A 21,594-nucleotide genomic window follows, 5' to 3' on the forward strand; every position below is an offset into this window, starting at 1 on the left:
AGTGAAAAATTATGTATTTAAATGAAATACAGAATAAATTAGAACATTACCAATACTACTACAATACAATAAAACTTCATTAGTTCCTAATAGTTTTCAGAGGAAGAACTCAGTGTATGCTGCTGTGTTCTTCTGATTGACTGTAAATGAACAAAATCTGCACAGACACCTAATGCAGATAAAGGACTGTCGTCATGGAATGCTTTTGCCAATTGCTTCCTCTGAATCTTCATTTTCATTGTAACTTTCAAGATTTTTGTCAATACCTTCAAATTTTTCATAGTGCCTAACTTGTTGAAGTAATGAAATTGTTTCCTTTTCACTCCTGGTTGTTTCTGGCATCTCCGAGCCTTAATGCTTGAAACCGCAGTGAGTAAAACAGGTCAGATTAGCCTTACTCTTTATTTCTCACCAACTATCAGTGACAAAAAAAATCACTACTCTCTGAACACAAACACACGCAACTGACACTATTTATAATCTGTTCAGAATAAGCACAGTGTAGTGTCTTAATGGCCGCACAATTGCATATCACCGATGTTAGTTAGAAACTGTTCAGCAAAAGTCTCCTGTCCCAGTTTAGCGGCATAGTGTTCCAAATTCATGAAGGGAATCTGGCTATTTTCTCAATTAGCTTTTGTTCTTTAAAAGTTGTCCCAAATAAGCTGCTGCTCTTATTAATTGATGGCCAAATTAACCGGAATCCACTGTACTTCAAGAGTGTCTGTAGAATAACGTATCATTTGCAATAAATTAAGAACAAAATAGGAAATATTTTTTACTTCATTGTGCTGAAAGTGATGTACTACACTGTGGCAAAAGCTGTTAAGGTATGGGCTTATTCTCTTAATTTTGTGTGTAGTGAATTCCTAAATTTTAGATGCTGAAGAGAGAGAAAATTAAATGTATGTGGAACAAAGACCACACTGTTGGAATGGACTATGTCACAGGATTGTCAGCTCACCTACCCAACACATTGGTGCAGCCAGGTTGCCAAAATGAACAAGATAAGCTAAATAAATAAATGATGCATGCCAAGATTCTCTCCCTTTACACTTGAATGAAAATGATGTTTTAGGAAATGTAACATGACATTTTTATTGAAACTGAACATCTTGTCACTTAATCTGAAATATGGTTTACAGTTTTGCGAAGCGAATGGAAGAACTCTGCAAATGGGCAAACAAATTGTAGCAATTAGAAATTCATCCCAAAAGGCATTGCTGTGATTGATTACAATATTCAAACCCTATTATTATTATTCAAGAAAATCTCATCCGATAATTTGACAACAAATTACAAAATATGCTTGTTCTTTTTTCAACAGCCATACATTGGGAAGTCTGGTGTTCCTCAAGGTCCGTCTGAACAGAAGGTTGCCGTAGTTACTGTTGATGACTGTGATACTTCAGTTGCATTGCGTTTTGGCAGGTTTATTGGAAACTATTCCTGTTCTGCTCAAGGAACTCAGTCAGGATCAAAAAAGTAAGTTCTAAATTAAAAGAATGATCCTTAAAGAATTCTCCACTTTGTTTTTATAGATCATGGTGATTTCCTCAATGATATTTTCAACTGTTATTGCTCAGTGATCAGCCCATCTGTGCAAAAAGTTCCAGCAGTAGCCAAATGCAACATTTACCGTCACCAATGGAGAAATAACAAGAATCATGAAGTTTTGCAGAAATAGAGACTTAACACTTCTCTGTGTGCATGACAGTCATCAAGTACAGATCTGAACCAATCCTATTTTCCATCACTTGAAGATTGGCCACTGTGCCAATCTTAAATATTGTTTGAAAAGTTATGAGAGTGCCTTACTTTATCAGTGTTCTCACATACGAGCCACCTTCTGTCTGAACAATTATTCCTCATAGTTACTCTGAATCTGCTACTCCTTACTTTAAACCTATGCCCTCTGATTATAGAAACCTATGCAATGCAGTGCCGTTCATAATTTAGTTTACATCACTTAGGGTTTCCCTTCAGCCTTCTCAGTTCCAAGAAAATGAAGTTCATCTATGTAATGTCTTCTCAAAATTGAAGCACTGCATCCAAAGAAACATAGTGGCTAATCTCCTCCGCATGCTCCTTCTTCATTTTAATCAGATTCATCTTATAGTGTGGCAACCAGTACTGCATACAGGAGTCCAGATGTAGCCTGTGTAACGTTTCCTAGCCATATATCCTATACCCTGGCCAATGAAGGCATGTGTTTTTATGTCTTTTTAACCAACCTATGTTACTGCTTTCAAGGATACGTGGACATAGATTCCAAGGCCCCTTTGTTCCTCAATACTTCTTAGGATCTGACTATTCATTATATACAGTTGAGACCTACTATTCCTCCTAAAGTTCCTCTCCCCACAGTTTTTCTGGATTACATTCCGTTACATTCTCTTCCAATCTTACCAACTCTTCAATGTCATTCTATAGCCAAATCTGTCCCCTTGATTATCAATGATACCACAAATCTTCACATCAGTTGTGAACTTAGTAATAATATTTTCTACATTCAGATTGATAATAGATAAAACAAACAGCAATAGTCACTAAGGTATACCACTAGACACAAGTTGCTGATTGTAAAAATTGACTCTTAACCAACACTTTCTTCCTCCTTGTACCAAGCCAGAATCAAATCTAATTTGCCAAATTGTCTTGGGTGTTATGGGCTCTTAATGTTTGGAACTCACCACCACATGCTTTAATTTCATGTAGACTACACCATCCACACTGCTTTCATTGACAGATTTAGTTATATCTTTGAAAAATTGAATCAAAATAATCAAATAGATTCCTTTCTTAACAAAAGAAAAAAGGTTTACTGACTCCATGGGTCAGGTAGCATCAGTGGAAGCAAAAGGAATGTCAACATTTTGGTTCAGCTTCTGAAGTCGTATTTGTCTTCCCCTAATAAAGCTATCCTTTCCTTGATTTATTCATGCTTGTCCAATTCCAATTTACCCTGTCCCTCAGAATTATTACCTAATGTTTCCCTTCCACAGATGCTAGACTAAGAAGCTGATAATTACTGGGTTAACCCTGCTGGCCTTCTTGAGTAAAATACCAAATTTGCTGTTATCCAGTCATCTACTGCCTCTTCCATGACAACGATTTAAAAATATCTGTCAGAGCCCCAGCAAACTCTTCTATTATTCCCAAAATAGGCTAGGTTATATCTTATTAGACTGTGGGGTTTTATTAACCTTTAAGCCTCTTATGACTTCCAATATATTTTTCCTTTGATGTAGAACTGTTTCAAAATTCTTCACAGAGGCTGCAAGGCAAACAGATTGAAAACCAAACAGGAAAGGTGGGGGCAGGGTTTGCATAAAGAGTTTGATTTAAATAAAAAGGAAGGCTTTCTGGAATACTTTTTAAGGTGCACAAACTGTTGTGTATTTAATATTCCAGTGATATTCAAGTAATACTATAAATATATTGTATTTGTTGTTTAAATAATTCATTACGGGTTAAATGTAAGAGTACATGAATGGCATACATAATCACACCACTATGTCATACATATGTGCTTCACTTAAAGGAAAAATGAAGTTAGGTTCACATCCCCTGTGAAAGAGTTACAAAACATAACATGCGGTATTTTTTTAATCAACAAGGTATTTTTAAAATAAGCTCAAGATGATTACCTACCTGTTGAGGTGCGCTGAGCCATTCAAGTTAAAAAAAAAAGCGCAGCAAGAAACTGTTGAGATAAAAAAAAAACACAGCACATGACGGGTGAGGTTGAGTTTTTTAAAAAATAGACTGAAAACAGGCAAATTCACAGGTTCATAAACAATGAGTATGGTTTTGCTTGAAAGTTGGACTGCTCCAACCAAACCAGTTGAAATGAGCGTTGCTGATATCGTGAAGGTAATGCAGGAAAATTTAGAACGGAAATCATGGTTGATTGTAGAATACTTTGGGTTTCAAAAGTGAAATCAAAAGAAAGGAGAGTCCTTATCAGCGTACATGGCTGAATTGGAGAGATTGTCTGAACATTGTCAGTTCAGTGAAAGGCTTAATGATGTACTGAGAGATCACTGAGTTTGTGGAATCTTACAAGAAAGCATTCAAAAACGGCTCAAAGCTGAAACATAACCTACATTTAAATGAGCAGTTGAAATAGCTGCATCAATGAAAACAGCAGACAGAGACACGACTGAGTTGCAGTCAGGAATGAAAGTGAGCATGAATAAAATTGACACATCTAGACAGAAACTGGACTGGCCGAACAAATTGTGTTACATGTGTGACAGGGGCTAACATACACCAAACCAATGCAGGTTTAAGGGTGGAACTTGCAAAAAATGCAACAAAGTAGGACACATACAAAGAACATGTCAGGCAAACAAAAGGAAGGAGAAGAGATAAAGATAAAAAGTCAAGTTATAGTTTCAGAAAGAGCACTAATCTGCATGATGCTGTTGAAAAATCTTATAATGATGAGATTGACACACAGCTGAGTAGCTTTGAGATTTACACACAGCTGAGTAGCTTTGAGATTTACAATGTGAAAACTACCAATAGACAAGCAAACAACAGGAATTCTGCAGATGCTGGAAATTCAAGCAACACACATCAAAGTTGCTGGTAAATGCAGCAGGCCAGGCAGCATCTGTAGGAAGAGGTGCAGTCGACGTTTCAGGCCGAGACCCTTCGTCAGGACTAACTGAAGGAAGAGTGAGTAAGGGATTTGAAAGTTGGAGGGGGAGGGGGAGATCCAAAATGATAGGAGAAGACAGGAGGGGGAGGGATGGAGCCAAGAGCTGGACAGGTGATTGGCAAAGGGGGATACGAGAGGATCATGGGACAGGAGGTCTGAGAAGAAAGACAAGGGGGGGGGGACCCAGAGGATGGGCAAGAGGTATATTCAGAGGGACAGAGGAAGAAAAAGGAGAGTGAGAGAAAGAATGTGTGCATAAAAATAAGTAACAGATGGGGTACGAGGGGGAGGTGGGGCCTAGCGGAAGTTAGAGAAGTCGATGTTCATGCCATCAGGTTGGAGGCTACCCAGACGGAATATGAGGTGTTGTTCCTCCAACCTGAGTGTGGCTTCATCTTTACAGTAGAGGAGGCCGTGGATAGACATGTCAGAATGGGAATGGGATGTGGAATTAAAATGTGTGGCCACTGGGAGATCCTGCTTTCTCTGGCGGACAGAGCGTAGATGTTCAGCAAAGCGGTCTCCCAGTCTGCGTCGGGTCTCACCAATATATAAAAGGCCACATCGGGAGCACCGGACGCAGTATATCACCCCAGTCGACTCACAGGTGAAGTGTTGCCTCACCTGGAAGGACTGTTTGGGGCCCTGAATGGTAGTAAGGGAGGAAGTGTAAGGGCATGTGTAGCACTTGTTCCGCTTACACGGATAAGTGCCAGGAGGGAGATCACTGGGGAGGGATGGGGGGGATGAATGGACAAGGGAGTTGTGTAGGGAGCGATCCCTGCGGAATGCAGAGAGAGTGGGGGAGGGAAAGATGTGCTTAGTGGTGGGATCCCGTTGGAGGTGGCGGAAGTTACGGAGAATAATATGTTGGACACGGAGGCTGGTGGGGTGGTAGGTGAGGACCAGGGGAACCCTATTCCTAGTGGGGTGGCGGGAGGATGGAGTGAGAGCAGATGTACGTGAAATAGGGGAGATGCGTTTAAGAGCAGAGTTGATAGTGGAGGAAGGGAAGCCCCTTTCTTTAAAAAATGAAGACATCTCCCTCATCCGAGAATGAAAGGCCTCATCCTGAGAGCAGATGCGGCGGAGACGGAGGAATTGCGAGAAGGGGATGGCGTTTTTGCAAGAGACAGGGTGAGAAGAGTAATAGTCCAGATAGCTGTGAGAGTCAGTAGGCTTATAGTAGACATCAGTGGATAAGCTGTCTCCAGAGACAGAGACAGAAAGATCTAGAAAGGGGAGGGAGGTGTCGGAAATGGACCAGGTAAACTTGAGGGCAGGGTGAAAGTTGGAGGCAAAGTTAATAAAGTCAACGAGTTCTGCATGCGTGCAGGAAGCAGCACCAATGCAGTCGTTGATGTAGCGAAGGAAAAGTGGGGGACAGTTACCAGAATAGGCACAGAACATAGATTGTTCCACAAACCCAACAAAAAGGCAGGCATAGCTAGGACCCATACGGGTGCCCATAGCTACACCTTTAGTTTGGAGGAAGTGGGAAGAGCCAAAGGAGAAATTATTAAGAGTAAGGACTAATTCCGCTAGACGGAGCAGAGTGGTGGTAGAGGGGAACTGATTAGGTCTGGAATCCAAAAAGAAGTTCGGCTATTTTAGTCATTCCATAAAATGTGTTTGAACAGCATTTCAGAGATTCTAAACTGAATCCTGCAGATATCCTACTAAGAACTTATACTAGAGGAAAGACATCTCCTCTGGGACTGACATTCAAAAAATACACCAACCAACAAGCTTGTATGTGGTAAAAACAGGAGAGTCAGGATTGTGGTGATGTGATTGGCTGATACATCTACTACTTGATTGGATAGCCATGCACAATTTGCATGCCATTCCCTGTAATAGAGTTGATTGAAAGTGAATTAAGTAAGATACTAGATAATGCCACAACAGTGTTCAAGGATGGCATTGGAAAACTCAAGCAGATCAAGGGTAAAATAGTGTTAAATGAAAATGTCATACCCAAGTTGTACAAAGCGTGTCTAGTTCCTTATACCATCCGTGATAAAGGAGCCAGTGAGCAAGATCAGGTGGATGCTAAAGGAATTTTTTTCCAAGGTTTCCATGGGCAATGGCATTGGTCCCACTAGGCAAGATGAATGGGTCTGTTTGGATATGAAGTGATTTTAAGGTCACCATCATCCCAGAACTGAATGTAAACCAATACCCTCTCCCCAGGATAGAGGATATCTTTGCAAACCTTTCTGAAAGAAGGCACTTCAGCAAAGTTGACTTAGCTGAGCCCTACCTACAGATGGAAATGGAAGAAGAGTCCAAAGTATTTCTCACCTTAAGCACTCACAAAAGGCTTTATGGTTATAATAGGCTTATCTTTGAAGTAGCATCAACACCTGCATTCTGGCAACAAGTGATGAACAAGGTGCTACAAGGCTGCCCAGCTCTTCAGTGTAACCCAGATGACATCACTGTTACTGTAAGGATGCCGAGAAACATCTCCAAAATCTCAAGGCATTGTTAAAATATTAGAAGGTCATTGGCTCAGCGCATGATGCAACAGGTGTGAATTCTTTAAAACAAGTGTCATTCCCTGTGGTCACACTATTGATACACAGGGATCACAAAAGTGTACTGTGAAATTCAAGCAGATGTGGATGTTTGAAGGCCCAAAGATGTGTCACAGTTGTGATCCTTTTTAGGATTTGTCAATTACTATAATAGGTTCTCACCAAACTTGGCTACTGTGCTGCACCCCTTGAACTTGTTACTATAGTTCAGGAAGAAATGGCAATGGACGGGGTAGTGTGAGGTGACTTTCCAAAAGTAAAGGAAATGGTGACATCAGAGACTGTACGAGTGTGCTGAGCCACATCATCCAGTGAAGCTTGACACACACTGTTCAGGATGCCAACACGCCCAGAAGGAAGGTGTCCAGAGTCAACTCCAGTGCTGTCAGAACCACTTCCTGGAGATCCTGATTCAACCCCTACAGCCAACACGGAGGAAGTCTCAGAACCTGAGATTATTTCACAGCCACAAGACTCGCCTGTCAAATAGAGTGACCACTCCCTTCATCCTCCCCCGCTCACCCCCGGTCAGGAAAGACGTCATCCCACAAGAATAAGAAGTCCTTCACAGTAGTTAAATATTTAAGCCTGAATTGGACAATGTAAAATACGTGTATGTACATAGATGAATAGAGGGCAATACATTGCATATTTGAGTTGAGTTGCATTCTATTTTGAATTGGATTTTATAATTAGGCAGGGAGTAGTGTTTTGCAGTTAATATTTTATTGACATTTGAGTAGTATTGTATATTGTTTGATTCAGTATTTTTGTTTGTTTGATTCATTACAAGTTATATATAATAGCACGTGAATTGCATACATGCGTGCTTCGCTTCAAGTAAAAACAAAGTTAGACTCGCATCCCTGGCTCCCTTGTTTTCCTTTCAAATAATTTAATGTTTTGGAGTTAGAAAGCATAACACCCACCAAGAGCAAAGCAAAAATATGGAATGCGCAGGGGCATCCAGAGAAGAGGAATACACTTCATTTAGTTGCTAGCTCAAAGGATCAAGTTGGCTTTGAGGAAGAATAAAGGAAGAGAAGTTTAAATGTTTAACATGGTGTGTCATTTTGATACCAATGATGACTATCTTCAACATTAACATGAAATCTAAGGAAAGTCCAGGCTCAGGTCTTCACAGGTAGACTCGTAACTTTAAACAATGCCATATAGTATTCACAATTCTACTGTATTGGAATTGATGGTATGTTTAAGAGTATTGTAATTTCTAACAGCTGAATTAAGCAGTAACTGTTTATTTTTATTCTTAATTATTTATTATTAAGCAGGACCAATTTATTTTTAATTCATTATTTACCACAAAAGCAAATGCCAATAATATATCCTTTACCACAATGTTTCAGACACTTTGCGTCATTTGTAATTTCTTTCCAAGAAATTTCAAACACAATTCATTTGGGTTTATTGCTAATCTCAACGTGTTTTGCTAAACTAGTTCACCCACATTTATCTTAGGGCAGGATAATTGGAAATTTTTGTTTTGACTAATCCCCTTGAGCCATGCTTAGGATAATTACTTTTCTTTTCTGACCATGATAGTAGATGTTCCCAGTTCGGCCTCTTCTACATCAGTGATATCCGACGTAGATTGTGGGATGGCTGTGTCGAGCACTTTCACTCCATCTCCCATAAAAATCAGAATTTTCTGGTGGCCACCCATTTCATTTTGACTTCTCATTCCCATTCCAGCCTTTCTACTGCCAGGATGAGGCCACACTCTGGTTGGGGGAACAACACCTCAAATTCTGTTTGGATAGCCTCCAACCTGATGACATGAACATTAATTTCTCTAGCTTCTGGTAATTTCTTTGCTCTTCCCCTTCTCACTTTTTTCCATTCCCCATTCTTATTTGCCTCTCACCCCTTCTCTTCTCCTCACCTGACCATCACCTCCTTTTGCAGCTTTTCCTCCTTTCTTATTTTCCAAGATCCTCTGTCCTCTCTGATCATATTCCTCCTTCAGTTCTTTACCCTTTCCACCTTTCACTTCCCAATTTCTTACTTAATCCCACTCCCCCACCCATGCACATTCCCCCTCACCTGGTTTCACTTATCACCTGCCAGCTTGAGCTCCTTCTCCTTCTCCTATATTCTTATTCTGACTTCTGTCCCCTTCCTTTCTAATCCTGATGAAGTCTCTTGGCCTGATCATCGACTGTTCATTCCCCTTCATTGAATTCCAAGTTCCTCCAGTGTTTTCTGTGTGTTTCTCAAGATTTAAAACATCTGCAAAATCCTTTCTGTTCATTATATATTTCCTCTGTTTGATTTCTTTCCTTGTCTCATTTCATTTTCTCCATTCCAAAGGCAAGTGATTCTATTACCTGAATGATTACATTAGCCAACTATGTGCATTGGCTACAAGCGGCAATTCAACTTGAAACAGCCATGCATCCACATTTTTCAACAAGGCTCATTGAATTTTAATTACCCGTCACTATTTTCACTTGCTATAACTTTGCGTGCAACGTCAGTAAAACCAAATGGTCTGTGTCTTCTTACTAACTAACAACAAGTACATCTGAAGCTCTTGGTCAGAATGCTAGTACTTGCAAGTCTGAAACTTGCTGAAATTCTCTGAACTGTGAAAGACTTCTGCATTTGCCACAAACCTCCACCTGGTTAGTGAAGTGACTGCATTTGGTCTCCATGTTAAAGTGAATCCCAGAAGTTGCTTGTAATGGAATTGTATAGATTTTTTTTTATGAATTAAACATTTCTAGAGAGTGCTTTGTCTGTATTTGCCTTTGAATATTTATCATTGATTACGCTTGTTATGTTATTAGTCAAATTCAATAGTATTTGATTGAACTTGAAGGGCCTAATAATGTTAAGGGGAATAAGATAAAGACTACCATTGATTCTGTTTTTGCTTTTCAGGTCTCTGGATTTGACAGGCCCTCTACTCCTTGGTGGAGTTCCAAACCTGCCTGAAGACTTTCCACTTCAGAACCATGAATTTATGGGATGCATGAAGAACTTATTAATAGATAACCAGCAAATTGATATGGCTGATTTCATTGCAAATAATGGCACAGTATCAGGTAATAAGATGGTCCAAAGTAACTGGGTTGCCACACCCCATTTCAGAGGATTTGTTTATGTTATCACAGCTCTTCCTCACTCCATTGCTTCCACCTTTTTACGGTATCATTAAAACATGAGTAAAAGCTATTTATTTTTATCATCTTAGGGATTTTTAACCCTGATGCTCTTTCTGGGCTCTTATAGAGAAATGCAGCACATAAACAGGCCTTCAGCCGAACTCATCCATACTGACCAAGTTGTCTACTCGAACTAGTCTTGCACTTGGCCCATCTCTCTCTAAGCCTTTTCTATTCTTGATGTATTTTAAACATCATAATTATACCGACATCTACTGCATCCTCTGGCAGCACATTCCATATACCGACCTCCTGCTACGTGGAGCACTTTATCCCTTTTGAGTCTTTCCCTTCTTAAACCAATGCCTTCTAGTTTTAGGCTACTCTACACTGAGAAAGAGATTACAATTATTCACATTATCAATGTCTTTCCTGATTTTCTAAACCTCTATCAGGTCTCCTCTCAGCCTCCTGCACTCGAGAGTTGAAAGACCCTGACTTTCCATGCATAGATCAAACCCTCCAGTTACAGTGTCATCTCGTAAATCTTTTCTGTACCCTTCCCAGCTGCCCATCAACTTGGAAACAACTCTGCGTTTTAATTAGTGTACCATGAGGAGAAGACAATAGTTTCAAGAGGAATATACCAGTGAGAGGCATTAATCCATGGAAAATCGAGGGTTAATTTGGAAGGATTTTCTCTTCTGAGCAACTGTAAAGCCTTACAGAGGAGAAAAAAAAGTATATTTAAATAACAGCATAATGTCTTAGAAATAAATCAGCATGGGGATGTGTATGAATTAAGATGCAAATAAAGACAATTTCAATTATTTTAATGCTTTACTTTTAAAAGTAGAGAATATTTGTTTCCATTTGCTTCTCGTTCACCTTCAAAGAGCTGGATGAATTCTCAGCCTGAACTAGGGTTATACTCTGTTATACCATATACACATGTCAGTTAAATGATCTGTGCAAAATTTCTCTCTCTGCAGGGTGCTCTGCCAAGTGGAATTTCTGTGATTCAAACACATGCAAGAATGGAGGAACTTGTGTGAACAGATGGGAGACCTTCAGTTGTGAGTGTCCCCTGGGCTTTGGAGGAAAGAATTGTGAGCAAGGTATGGATTTACATGCACAAACAGGACACATTCTCTAAAGTTGTCACTTCAATTAAAAAGCAACTTGACCTCTTTTATTAGTTTCTCCATTAATCTCCGCCTTCTGTGAAAGTAGATCCACACGCTAACATTCATTGACATGTTCTCAACACAAACTAATTAAATATATAGATCAGGAAAAAGAATGGGAGGAGAACAGAACATTCAGCTGAGATACAGTAATGGAGTGCCACATACTGCACCATAGCATTTCTACTGTGCCTGTTAAAACACTCATTGTCCCAAAGTGCTTTTGAAGTCTGGTCACAGTTGAACATTATTCAACCACTTTGCACACAGCCAGGTACCTTAGACAATAAGTAGTTAATCTTTTGTATCATAATCTGGGGAAGGAATCTGTGCCCTTTTTCAAAATTATTCAGAGAGAGCAAATGGGACCTTGCACCCAAAGGACAACTCCTGTGACCGTCTGGCACTCCTTAAGTATTGCAGTGGAAGTGTCAGCTGAGACACTTGTTTTCTAATTCCTGGAGTGAGATTCAAACTCATAATCTGCTGACACAGAGAGAAAATGATTCTGAGTTTGTGACAGCTATCATTTCAAAGTTAGATTCTGAAGAAAAGAAGCAAATTTGTTTTCTTGATCATATACAAAGTGTAAGTAGTGATTGATTTAAATGATTGAGCCATTTATGTTGACAAACGTTCTCAGCTTCTATTTTATAATGTGCTTTGAATGTAAAGCATGTGGATTTCAAGAGGAATCTGACAAAGTGCTGTTTCATAAATAAAATTCCTTTATGATATTAAAAGGAATGTGGGAACATGGGAAGAAGAGGTCCTTAGAATAGAAATGGGATGATGGTTAATGGATAATCTTTGGATTTGAGGGCTATATAACATGGCTCCTAAGAGAAATCAATAAATGTTTCATGAGATTTATTGTCCAACACTGAGTGCAGAATGCAAGATGAGTCTGAAACAACTGATCCATTGCTTCTGTACTTGGACTTAAGTCACTTAGTGAATTTTTATTCACTTGAAATCAAGGTGCTGTTGGCCAAGTGACTGTCCCTGTGATATATTTGATTCAATGGTTCTTCAAAAGAATCTTATCAAGTGGTATACTTAAAAAGGAAATCAGGAGGGCTAAAAGAAGACATGAGGTTGCCTTGGCAGTCAAAGTGAAGGATAATCCAAAGATTTTTTACAGGTATATTAAGAGTAAAAGGATTGTAAGGGATAGAATTGGTCCTCTTGAAGATCAGAGTGGTTGGCTATGTGCGGAACCAAAAGAAATGGGGGAGATCATAAATGGGTTTTTTTGCATCTGTGTTTACTAAGGAAACTAGCATGAAGTCTATGGAATTAAGGGAAACAAGTAGTGAGATTATGGAAGCTGTACAGATTGAAAAGGAGGAGGTGCTTGCTATCTTGAGGCAAATTAAAGTGGATAAATCCCCAGGACCTGACAGGGTATTACCTCAGACCTTGAAGGAGACTAGTGTTGAAACTGCAGGGGGCCCTGGCAGATATATTTAAAATGTCGGTGTCTACGGGTGAGGTGCCGGACGATTGGAGAATGGCTCATGTTGTTCCGTTGTTTAAAAAAGGATCAAAAAGTAATCCGGGAGATTATAGGCTGGTAAGTTAGACGTCGGTAGTGGGTAAATTATTGGAGGGAGTACTAAGAGACAGGATCTACAAGCGTTTGGATAGACAGGGACTTATTAGGGAGAGTCAACATGGCTTTGTGCATGATAAGTCATGTTTGACCAATCTATTGGAGTTTCTCGAGGAGGTTACCAGGAAAGTGGATGAAGGGAAGGCAATGGATGTTGTCTACATGGACTTCAGTAAGGCATGGAGAGGTAGTAAATTGGTTTAGTCATTGGCTCAATGGAAGAAGCCAAAGCGTGGTAGTCGAGGATTGCTTCTCAGAGTGGAGGCCTGTAACTAGTGGTGTGCCACAGGGATCAGTGCTGGGTCCATTGTTATTTGTCACCTATACTAATGATCTGGATGATAATGTGGTAAATTGGATCAGCAAATTTGTTGATGATACAAAGATTGGAGGTGTAGTGGGCAGTGAGGAAGGTTTTCAAAGTTTGCAGAGGGATTTGGACCAGCTGGAAAAATGGGCTGAAATATGGCAGATGGAGTTTAATACAGACAAGTGTGAGGTATTGCACTTTGGAAGGACAAACCAAGGTAGAACATACAGGGTAAATGGTAAGGCACTGAGGAGTGTAGTAGAACAGAGGGATCTGGGAATACAGATACAAAATTCCCTAAAAGTGGCATCATAGGTAGATAGGGTCATAAAGAGAGCTTTTGGTACATTGGCCTTTAATCAAATTATTGAGTATAAGAGCTGGAATGTTATGATGAGGTTGTATAAGACATTGGTGAGGCTGAATCTGGAGTATTGTAAACACGAGGCATTCTGCAGATGCTGGAAATTCAAGCAACACACATCAAAGTTGCTGGTGAATGCAGCAGGCCAGACAGCATCTCTAGGAAAAGGTACAGTCGACGTTTCGGGCCGAGACCCTTCGTCAGGACTGAAGGGTCTCTGCCCGAAATGTCGTCTGGAGTATTGTGTTCAGTTTTGGTCACCAAATTACAGGAAGGATATTAATAAGGTTGAAAGAGTGCAAAGAAGGTTTACAAGGATTTTGCTGGGACTAGAAAAACTCAGTTACAGAGAAAGGTTGAATAGGTTAGGACTTTATTCCCTGGAGCGTAGAAGAATGAGGGGAGATTTGATAGAGGTATATAAAATTATGATGGGTATAAATAGAGTGAATGCAAGCTGGCTTTTTCCACTGAGGCAAGGGGAGTAAAAAAACAGAGGACATGGGTTAAGGGTGAAGGGGGAAAAGTTTAAAGAGAACATGGGGGGGGGCTTCTTCACAGAGACATTGGTGGGAGTGTGGAATGAGCTGCCAAACAAGGTGGTAAATTCGGGTTCTTTTTTAACATTTAAGAATAAATTGGACAGATACATGGATGGGAGGTGTATGGAGGGATATGGTCCGTGTGCAGGTCAGTGGGACTAGGCAGAAAATGGTTCGGCACAGCCAAGAAGGGCCAAAAGGCCTGTTTCTGTGCTGTTGTTTTTCTATGGTTTCTATGGTATATGTTGTTTCAAACTACAATGTATTTATTTTGCAAAGGCTTAATTTATTGAGGGCTGGAATAATAATGCTTCCTCTGGCAAATCCTGCTTCCATCTTTTGTTTGTTAGCTTGTGTGGTATTAATGAAATTTAAAGTTCATTTGTGGGTGAATTCTTCTACAATTTGCTGTACTTGAATGCCTGTGGTTCAAGTATGTTCAGTAGGGAGAGAGTTAATGTATAAGGAATTAGAAGAATTGTAACACACAGCATAGCAGCAAGTTTCCAAGAGTCCTAAAAGTTCACCAGATGTATCATTGTGTGTGCAATGCAGCAGACGGGAGAATAGTTTTAAGCAACTCTGCAGAACTCCATCCATGGATCCAGTTACAGTGCACCTGCTTCTTGCGTGATGGAGCTTGTCTTGCATTAAAAACAACCCTTCAAAAGAAAGAAAAATAAAACCTTGTATTTTTCACAAGAAAATGTTAAGGATGGCAAGATGATCTGGAATACTTACTTCTCAGATAAAAGCTTTATGATTGCTGCTAACAGAGTTTCAACGCAGCAGACCACATAGTCTTGTCCGCATGGTGAAACTTCACAAATAACCTAATTGTAACGTCCATGTGACACTAATAAATACATGTACCAGATTATACAAGGGTACTTTTGCCAGTGAGCTTTCCATACCCTCGCTCAGAATTTTTGATAATAGAAGAGCAGGTATTTTTAAATTCATAAGCTGGTGTAATGCATGTATTTTTAAACCAAATTTTGAAACATTTTAGCTATTATTCAGCTATGGAGGATTTCACATTCCTATGGAGGAAAGGAACTGTAAGTGTTTTGTGTTGAAAGCCAGCATCAGTCCTGATCATAACAATTGACCTGGGTGCCAGAGGTTAAAGCTCTATATCTGACACATACCAAGTCCTGATGAAGGGTCTCAGCCTGAAACGTCAACTCTTTTCCTCTCCATAGATGCTGCCTGACCTGCTGAGTTCCTCCAGCATTTTGTGTGTGTTACTGGGTGTCAGGTGATGTGATAGTGAAGCACAGCAACAGAGGCATATAGGTACAGTGAGTGTGTGTGTACTTGCAAATGGGGTGAGATCATGCACTATGGTCAGAGGAAGCTAAATGGAGAATGCTTTCAGGTAGGGTTGCCAACTTTCTCACTCCCAAATAAGCGACAAAAGTAGCAGTCAAATACGGGACACTTGTGTTTACCCCGAGAAAGACTACCATGACCATGAAGCCTTGCGCGGGCACCTGTGTGCGCATGCGCGTATGTGCTGATTTTTTTTTTCTACAAGTTTTCCGGTTTTGGCTAATCTTCCTGATTCTGTCAATACGTTTTTTCTACTTCATATAGGCTGTGTACTTATCATATCTTTCTTGCTTTTACTGTTAGTGTTATTTTAGGTTTTATGTGTTATATGGTATGATTTGGTAGGTTATTTTTTGGGTCTGGGAATGCTCAAAAATTTTTCCCATATAAGTTAATGGTAATTGCTTCTGCGCTTTACGCCATTTTGGCTTACTAAAGGTTTCATAAGAACGGTCTACCTTAGCAGGGGAAATACAGGACAAGGGCAGTCCCGTATGGGACAAACCAGTTTAGCCCAATATGCGGGATGTCCCGGCTAATACGGGACAGTTGGCAATCCTGCTTTCAGGTGAACAATGTATATAGCAGTATACATGTTTTTGTGTATGTGTCAATAAATGTTTCAACAAGGACAGAGCCCTGGGAGGGCAGCCCCAACTCCGTTCCGGACACCATGCCACCCCCCCCCGCCTCCAGTGAAGTACAATAGCTTCGTCTGCTCAAGCAGGCAACATTAAGGCTTCAGGCCTAATCCTCGCTACAGCCAAGGACTAGGCCCCTTCCATCCACCCTGGCTCGCATCCAACAAATCAGCAAATCGAACTTGCGGCGTATGAGGTTAGCAATATCCAAAGGGGTCTTGCTACCTCCCATCGTCGCCAGAATAATTTGCGGGAAAAAACATGCAAAACACTTTTTGTATTCTGGCCGCGCTGTGTTAATTTTTTCTTAAAGTTAGTTCATAGGATGTGACAATGCTGACATTAATTGTTCACCCCAAAATATCCTTGAACCAAGGCGATTACAAAGAGACATGTTCTATATTCTTTTTCAACACACTTTTCGTCCCTCTTTCCTCCGGGAGAAGGTTCAGGAGCTTGAAGACTTGTATGGCCAGATTTGGGAACAGCTTCTTTCCAACTGTGGTAAGACTGCTGAACGGATCCTGACCCGGGTCTGGGCCGTATGCTCCAAATATCTGGACCTGCCTCTCGGTTTTTTTGCACTGCCTTACTTCCCATTTTTCTATTTTCTATTGATGATTTATAATTTAAATTTTTAATATTTACTAATTTTAACTATTTTTAATATTTTTAATTTTTAATATTTGTAATCCAGGGAGTGTGAAGCACAGAATCAAGTATCGCTGTGATGATTGTACATTCTAGTACCAATTGTTTGGCAACAATGAAGTATAAAGTATGAAAGTATATTCTACACTCTTAGCTAGGCACATTGATGACAAATAGAAATGGTGAGCTATGTGGGAGGGAAGGGACAGATTGATCTTAGAGTAGGTTCAAAGTTCAGCACAACATTAGGGGCCAGATATTCTATACAGTAACATACTGTAGATGGTCTAAACCAGGGGTTCCCAACCTGGGGTTTACAGATGCCTTGGTTATGGGTCGGGGTCCATGGCATAAAAAAGGATGGGAAACCCTGGTCGAGACTCACATGTAGTCCAGACCGGATATTATTAACAGATTCCCTTCCCTGAAGGACTCCATTAATCAGAAGTGCTTTTGCAATGATCAGGTAATTTAGTGGTCAACATTACGAAATAAATTTTTCTTTTCTTTCTTTTCAAATCTTTTTATTGTATATATAGGAAAAATAACACGAGTACATTGAAGTAACAACACTTACAATGCCTCAAAAAAAATTATCTTAAAGATTGAAAACAAAATTTTGTGATAACAAAAAAAACCTACTGAGCAGAAAACTGAGAAATAAAAAAGAGAACCCATTAGCTGTACAACCCCGGAGCCATGCGTCATACAAAAAGCTTCTAAAAATAAACATCAAACCACCAGCAAGAAAAGAAAATATACTAAAAAATTTACAATTAGATCATGGAAAAAATCTATCAATTAGCTCAAATGATAATAACGAGCAAATGAGCCCCATCTTTTCTCAAAATCAAATAAAGGTTCAAAGGTTTGACTTCTAATTTTCTCCAAACTAAGACATAGCATCACTTGAGAGAACCATTGTGACAAAGTGGGAGCTGATGTATCCTTCCACTTCAACAAAATGGCCCTCCTAGCCATCAATGTAACAAATGCAATAACATGTTGGTCAGACACAGAAATACCATGAATATTTTGAGGAACTATTCCAAAAAGCACAGTTAATTTATTAGGTTGTAAATTAATTTTAAGTGCTTTAGAAATTGTTGAGAAAACCGACTTCCAGAACTGTTCCAACATAGAACAAGACCAAAACATATGTGTCAGTGTAGCTATCTCAGTTTTACATCTATCACAATGACTATCAACATTAGGAAAGATTTTAGAAAGTCTCTCCTTTGTCAAATGATAACGATGTACAATTTTAAATTGAATCAATGAATGGCTAGAACAAATTGAAGAAGAGTTAACCAACTTCAATATCGGCATCCAATCCTCCGTCATAAAAGTGAAATTAAGTTCCTTCTCCCAATCCTGTTTAATCTTAGATAAAGGCCGCTTATCCCATTGTAATAATAAATTATAAATTCTTCCAATAGAACCCTTAATCAAAGGATTTATACTCATAATAGTATCTAACAGGTCAGCCTCCAATATGTAAGGGAAATTACTTAAATATTTTTGTAAAAAATATCTAACTTGAAGATATTGCAGAAAGTGTGAGTATGAAAGAGAATATTTATCAGTTAATTGTTCAAAGGACATCAATCTATCTTTTTTAAATAAATCCAAAAACGAATTAATACCTTTAATTTTCCAAAGTAAAAAAATTGGATCACTTAAAGAAGGCTTAAAAAAGTAATTTCGGTAAATTAAACTACGAAGTTTAAATTTTTTAAGATTAAAAAAATTGCAGAACTGGAGCCAAATTTGTAAAGAATACTTAATCACAGGATATAGGTTGAAATTAACAACTTTACCTAATTGCGTAGGTAAAGGAGCTCCCAATAACGAGGTTAAATAAAACTGTTTTACAACTTTCAGTTCCAGGTCTATCCAAATTGGCCGATCACTCCTATCAACCCAGTATAACCAAAAAGACATATATCGCAGATTAACAGCCCAATAATACATTCTAAGGACCTCCATCCTTTTTCAATTTTTGTAAATGACGTTTACTAATTCTTGGTCTTCTATTATTCCAAATAAAAGATAAAATAATAGAATCAATCCGATCAAAAAACTTCTTAGTCAAAAAAACAGGAATATTCTGAAATAAATATAAAAATTTCGGTAAAATCATCATTTTAACTATATGAATACGACCAACAAGTGAAAATGTAAGCGGACTCCATCTATTAAATAAATACTTCATAGAGTCTACTAAGGGAACAAAATTAGCTTTATAAAGATCCTTATATTTTTTAGTAATTATAATACCTAAATATCTAAAAGAGTCTGAAACTTTAAAAGGAGTATTATCGTCTATAGAGACAGAATCATTTGAAGGAAACAATTCATTTTTACTAAAATTTATTTCATATCCTGAAAAACCTCCAAATTCATTAAATAATTTTAGCAAGGCAGGAATGGATTCATCAGGGTTAAATATATAAACCAATAAATCATCAGCATAAAGAGAGACCTTATGCATGATCTCATTCACAAAGATCCCATGGATATTTTTAGCCTCATGAAGAGCAATAGCAAGGGGTTCTAATATTAAATTAAACAACAAAGGACTTAATGGACAGCCTTGCCTTGTCCCCCGTGACAGCTGAAGAAAAGGACACCTACGATTGTTAGTGACAACAGTATCAATAGGGGCTTTATATATCATTTTAATCCAATTATTAAAATTAACACCAAAGCCAAGTTTCTCTAAAACATTGAATAAATATTTCCATTCGACTCGGTCAAACGCTTTTTCAGCATCCAAAGATACAACACATTGTGGAATTTTAGAAGAAGATGAATATATAACGTTAAATAGTCTCCGAACATTTGAACAGGAATAGCGACCCTTTATAAAGCCTGTTTGATCTTTACAAATAACTTTACGCAAAATATTCTCCAACCGGTTGGCCATTATCTTTGACAAAATCTTAGCGTCAACATTCAGTAATGAAATAGGTCTATATGAAGCACAGTCAGTAGGATCTTTATCTTTTTTAAGAATTAAAGAAATAGAGACCTCATAAAAAGTAGAGGGTAAGTCACCTTTCACAAAAGAATCCTTAAACATTTCCAACATATACGGAGAGAGCAACTTTCCAGATTTTTTATAAAATTCTACAGGATAGCCATCAAGTCCTGGGGACTTACCAGATTGCATTGAAAAAATAGCTTTATGAATTTCAGCTTCAGTAATTTGAGCATCGAGAGTTTTTTGATCCTCAGCCAAGATTTTAGGAAAAACAATCTTTCGTAAAAAAGCATTCATTTTAGAGGAATCTAACGGACATTGAGATTTATATAGCTCAGCATAAAAATCTTGAAAAATCTTATTAATTTCTTTATATTCCTGAGCTAAGGTACCATCTTTCCTATAAATTTTCATGATTTGCCTTTTGGCTGCAGCCATTTTTAATTGAGATGCAAGCAGTTTATTACTTTAATCTCCGGACATAAAAAAATTGGCTCTTTAACTTAAGCAAATAACCTTCAATGGGATGAGTTAATAACAGGTTATATTGTGATTGAAGTTCCACCCTTTGTATAAATAAATCAGTATTGGGGAAATTGCATAAATATTATCTAAATCTTTAATTTGTTTTGAAATTCTATCTAATTCTGCTTTAGTTTGTTTTTTAAGTTTAACTGAATAAGAAATAATCTGACCACGTAAAAATGCTTTAAATGTATCCCATATAACTAATTTAGACATACCCCCTATAATCATTAAAAAGAAAAAATTCTTGTATCTGGGTTTCAGTGAAACTGACAAAGAGTTTTGCAATAATGTCTGAGACATGCGCCAAGGTGGGCGGGCAAGAATGACATCATCAAATTCAAAAGACAAACTCAGAGGCGCATGATCAGATATAGCAATAGCGTCATATTGGCAAGTTTTAACACTAGGCAAGAAGCGGGGATCAATTATAATATAATCGATCCTCGAATTTTTTTTTAAACATGTGAGAAGAAAGAATATTCTCTATTATCGGGGTGAAGATACCTCCACAAATCAATCAACCCAAAGTCAATCAAAAAGGAATTAATAAATGACGCGGATCGATTTGGAAGTTGCTGATTGGTTGAGCTCTTATCAATCATAGGATTTAAACAGCAATTAAAATCCCCACCCATTATGAGCATATATTCATTTAAGTCAGGCAGTAAAGCAAATACCTTTTTAAAAAAAGTAGGATCATCTACGTTAGGACCATACAAATTAACCAAAACAACTTTTCTGTTACAGATTGTTCCTTTAACAATTAGAAATCTACCATTAGAATCTGATTCAATATCCTCTTGAATAAATATATTAGGTTTAATGAAAATAGACATGCCTTTTGTTTTACTCTGAGAAGTAGAGTGGAATTGCAAACCATTCCACCATCTAAAAAATCTATTTTGATCTCCCGCCCTGATATGTGTCTCTTGAGCAAAAATTATCTCAGGTTGCAATCGGTTAATAATTTTAAATTCTTCTTTCGCTTAATAGGATGATTCCAACCGCGTACATTCCAACTTATTATATTAATCCGTTTGAACAGCATACTATAATTTCATTCTACTTTATACATACACAGAGCACATACCAATACAG

At 38.4% G+C, this 21,594-nt stretch overlaps 1 protein-coding gene across 2 annotated transcripts in view; it reads left to right on the forward strand.

The window, feature by feature from the left end:
- The window catches only part of celsr2 (cadherin, EGF LAG seven-pass G-type receptor 2), a 360,447-nt gene that overhangs the window by 239,994 nt on the left and 98,859 nt on the right, over positions 1–21,594 (forward strand). For both annotated transcript variants that reach the window (XM_063065489.1, XM_063065491.1), the window contains exons 7-9: positions 1,328–1,485; positions 10,114–10,277; positions 11,330–11,455. In XM_063065489.1, coding sequence (XP_062921559.1) covers positions 1,328–1,485; positions 10,114–10,277; positions 11,330–11,455 — 448 coding nt within the window. The remainder of the gene's footprint in view (positions 1–1,327; positions 1,486–10,113; positions 10,278–11,329; positions 11,456–21,594) is intronic.

Source organism: Mobula hypostoma, chromosome 13 (genome assembly GCF_963921235.1).
Source record: "Mobula hypostoma chromosome 13, sMobHyp1.1, whole genome shotgun sequence".
Lineage (NCBI taxonomy): Eukaryota > Metazoa > Chordata > Chondrichthyes > Myliobatiformes > Myliobatidae > Mobula > Mobula hypostoma.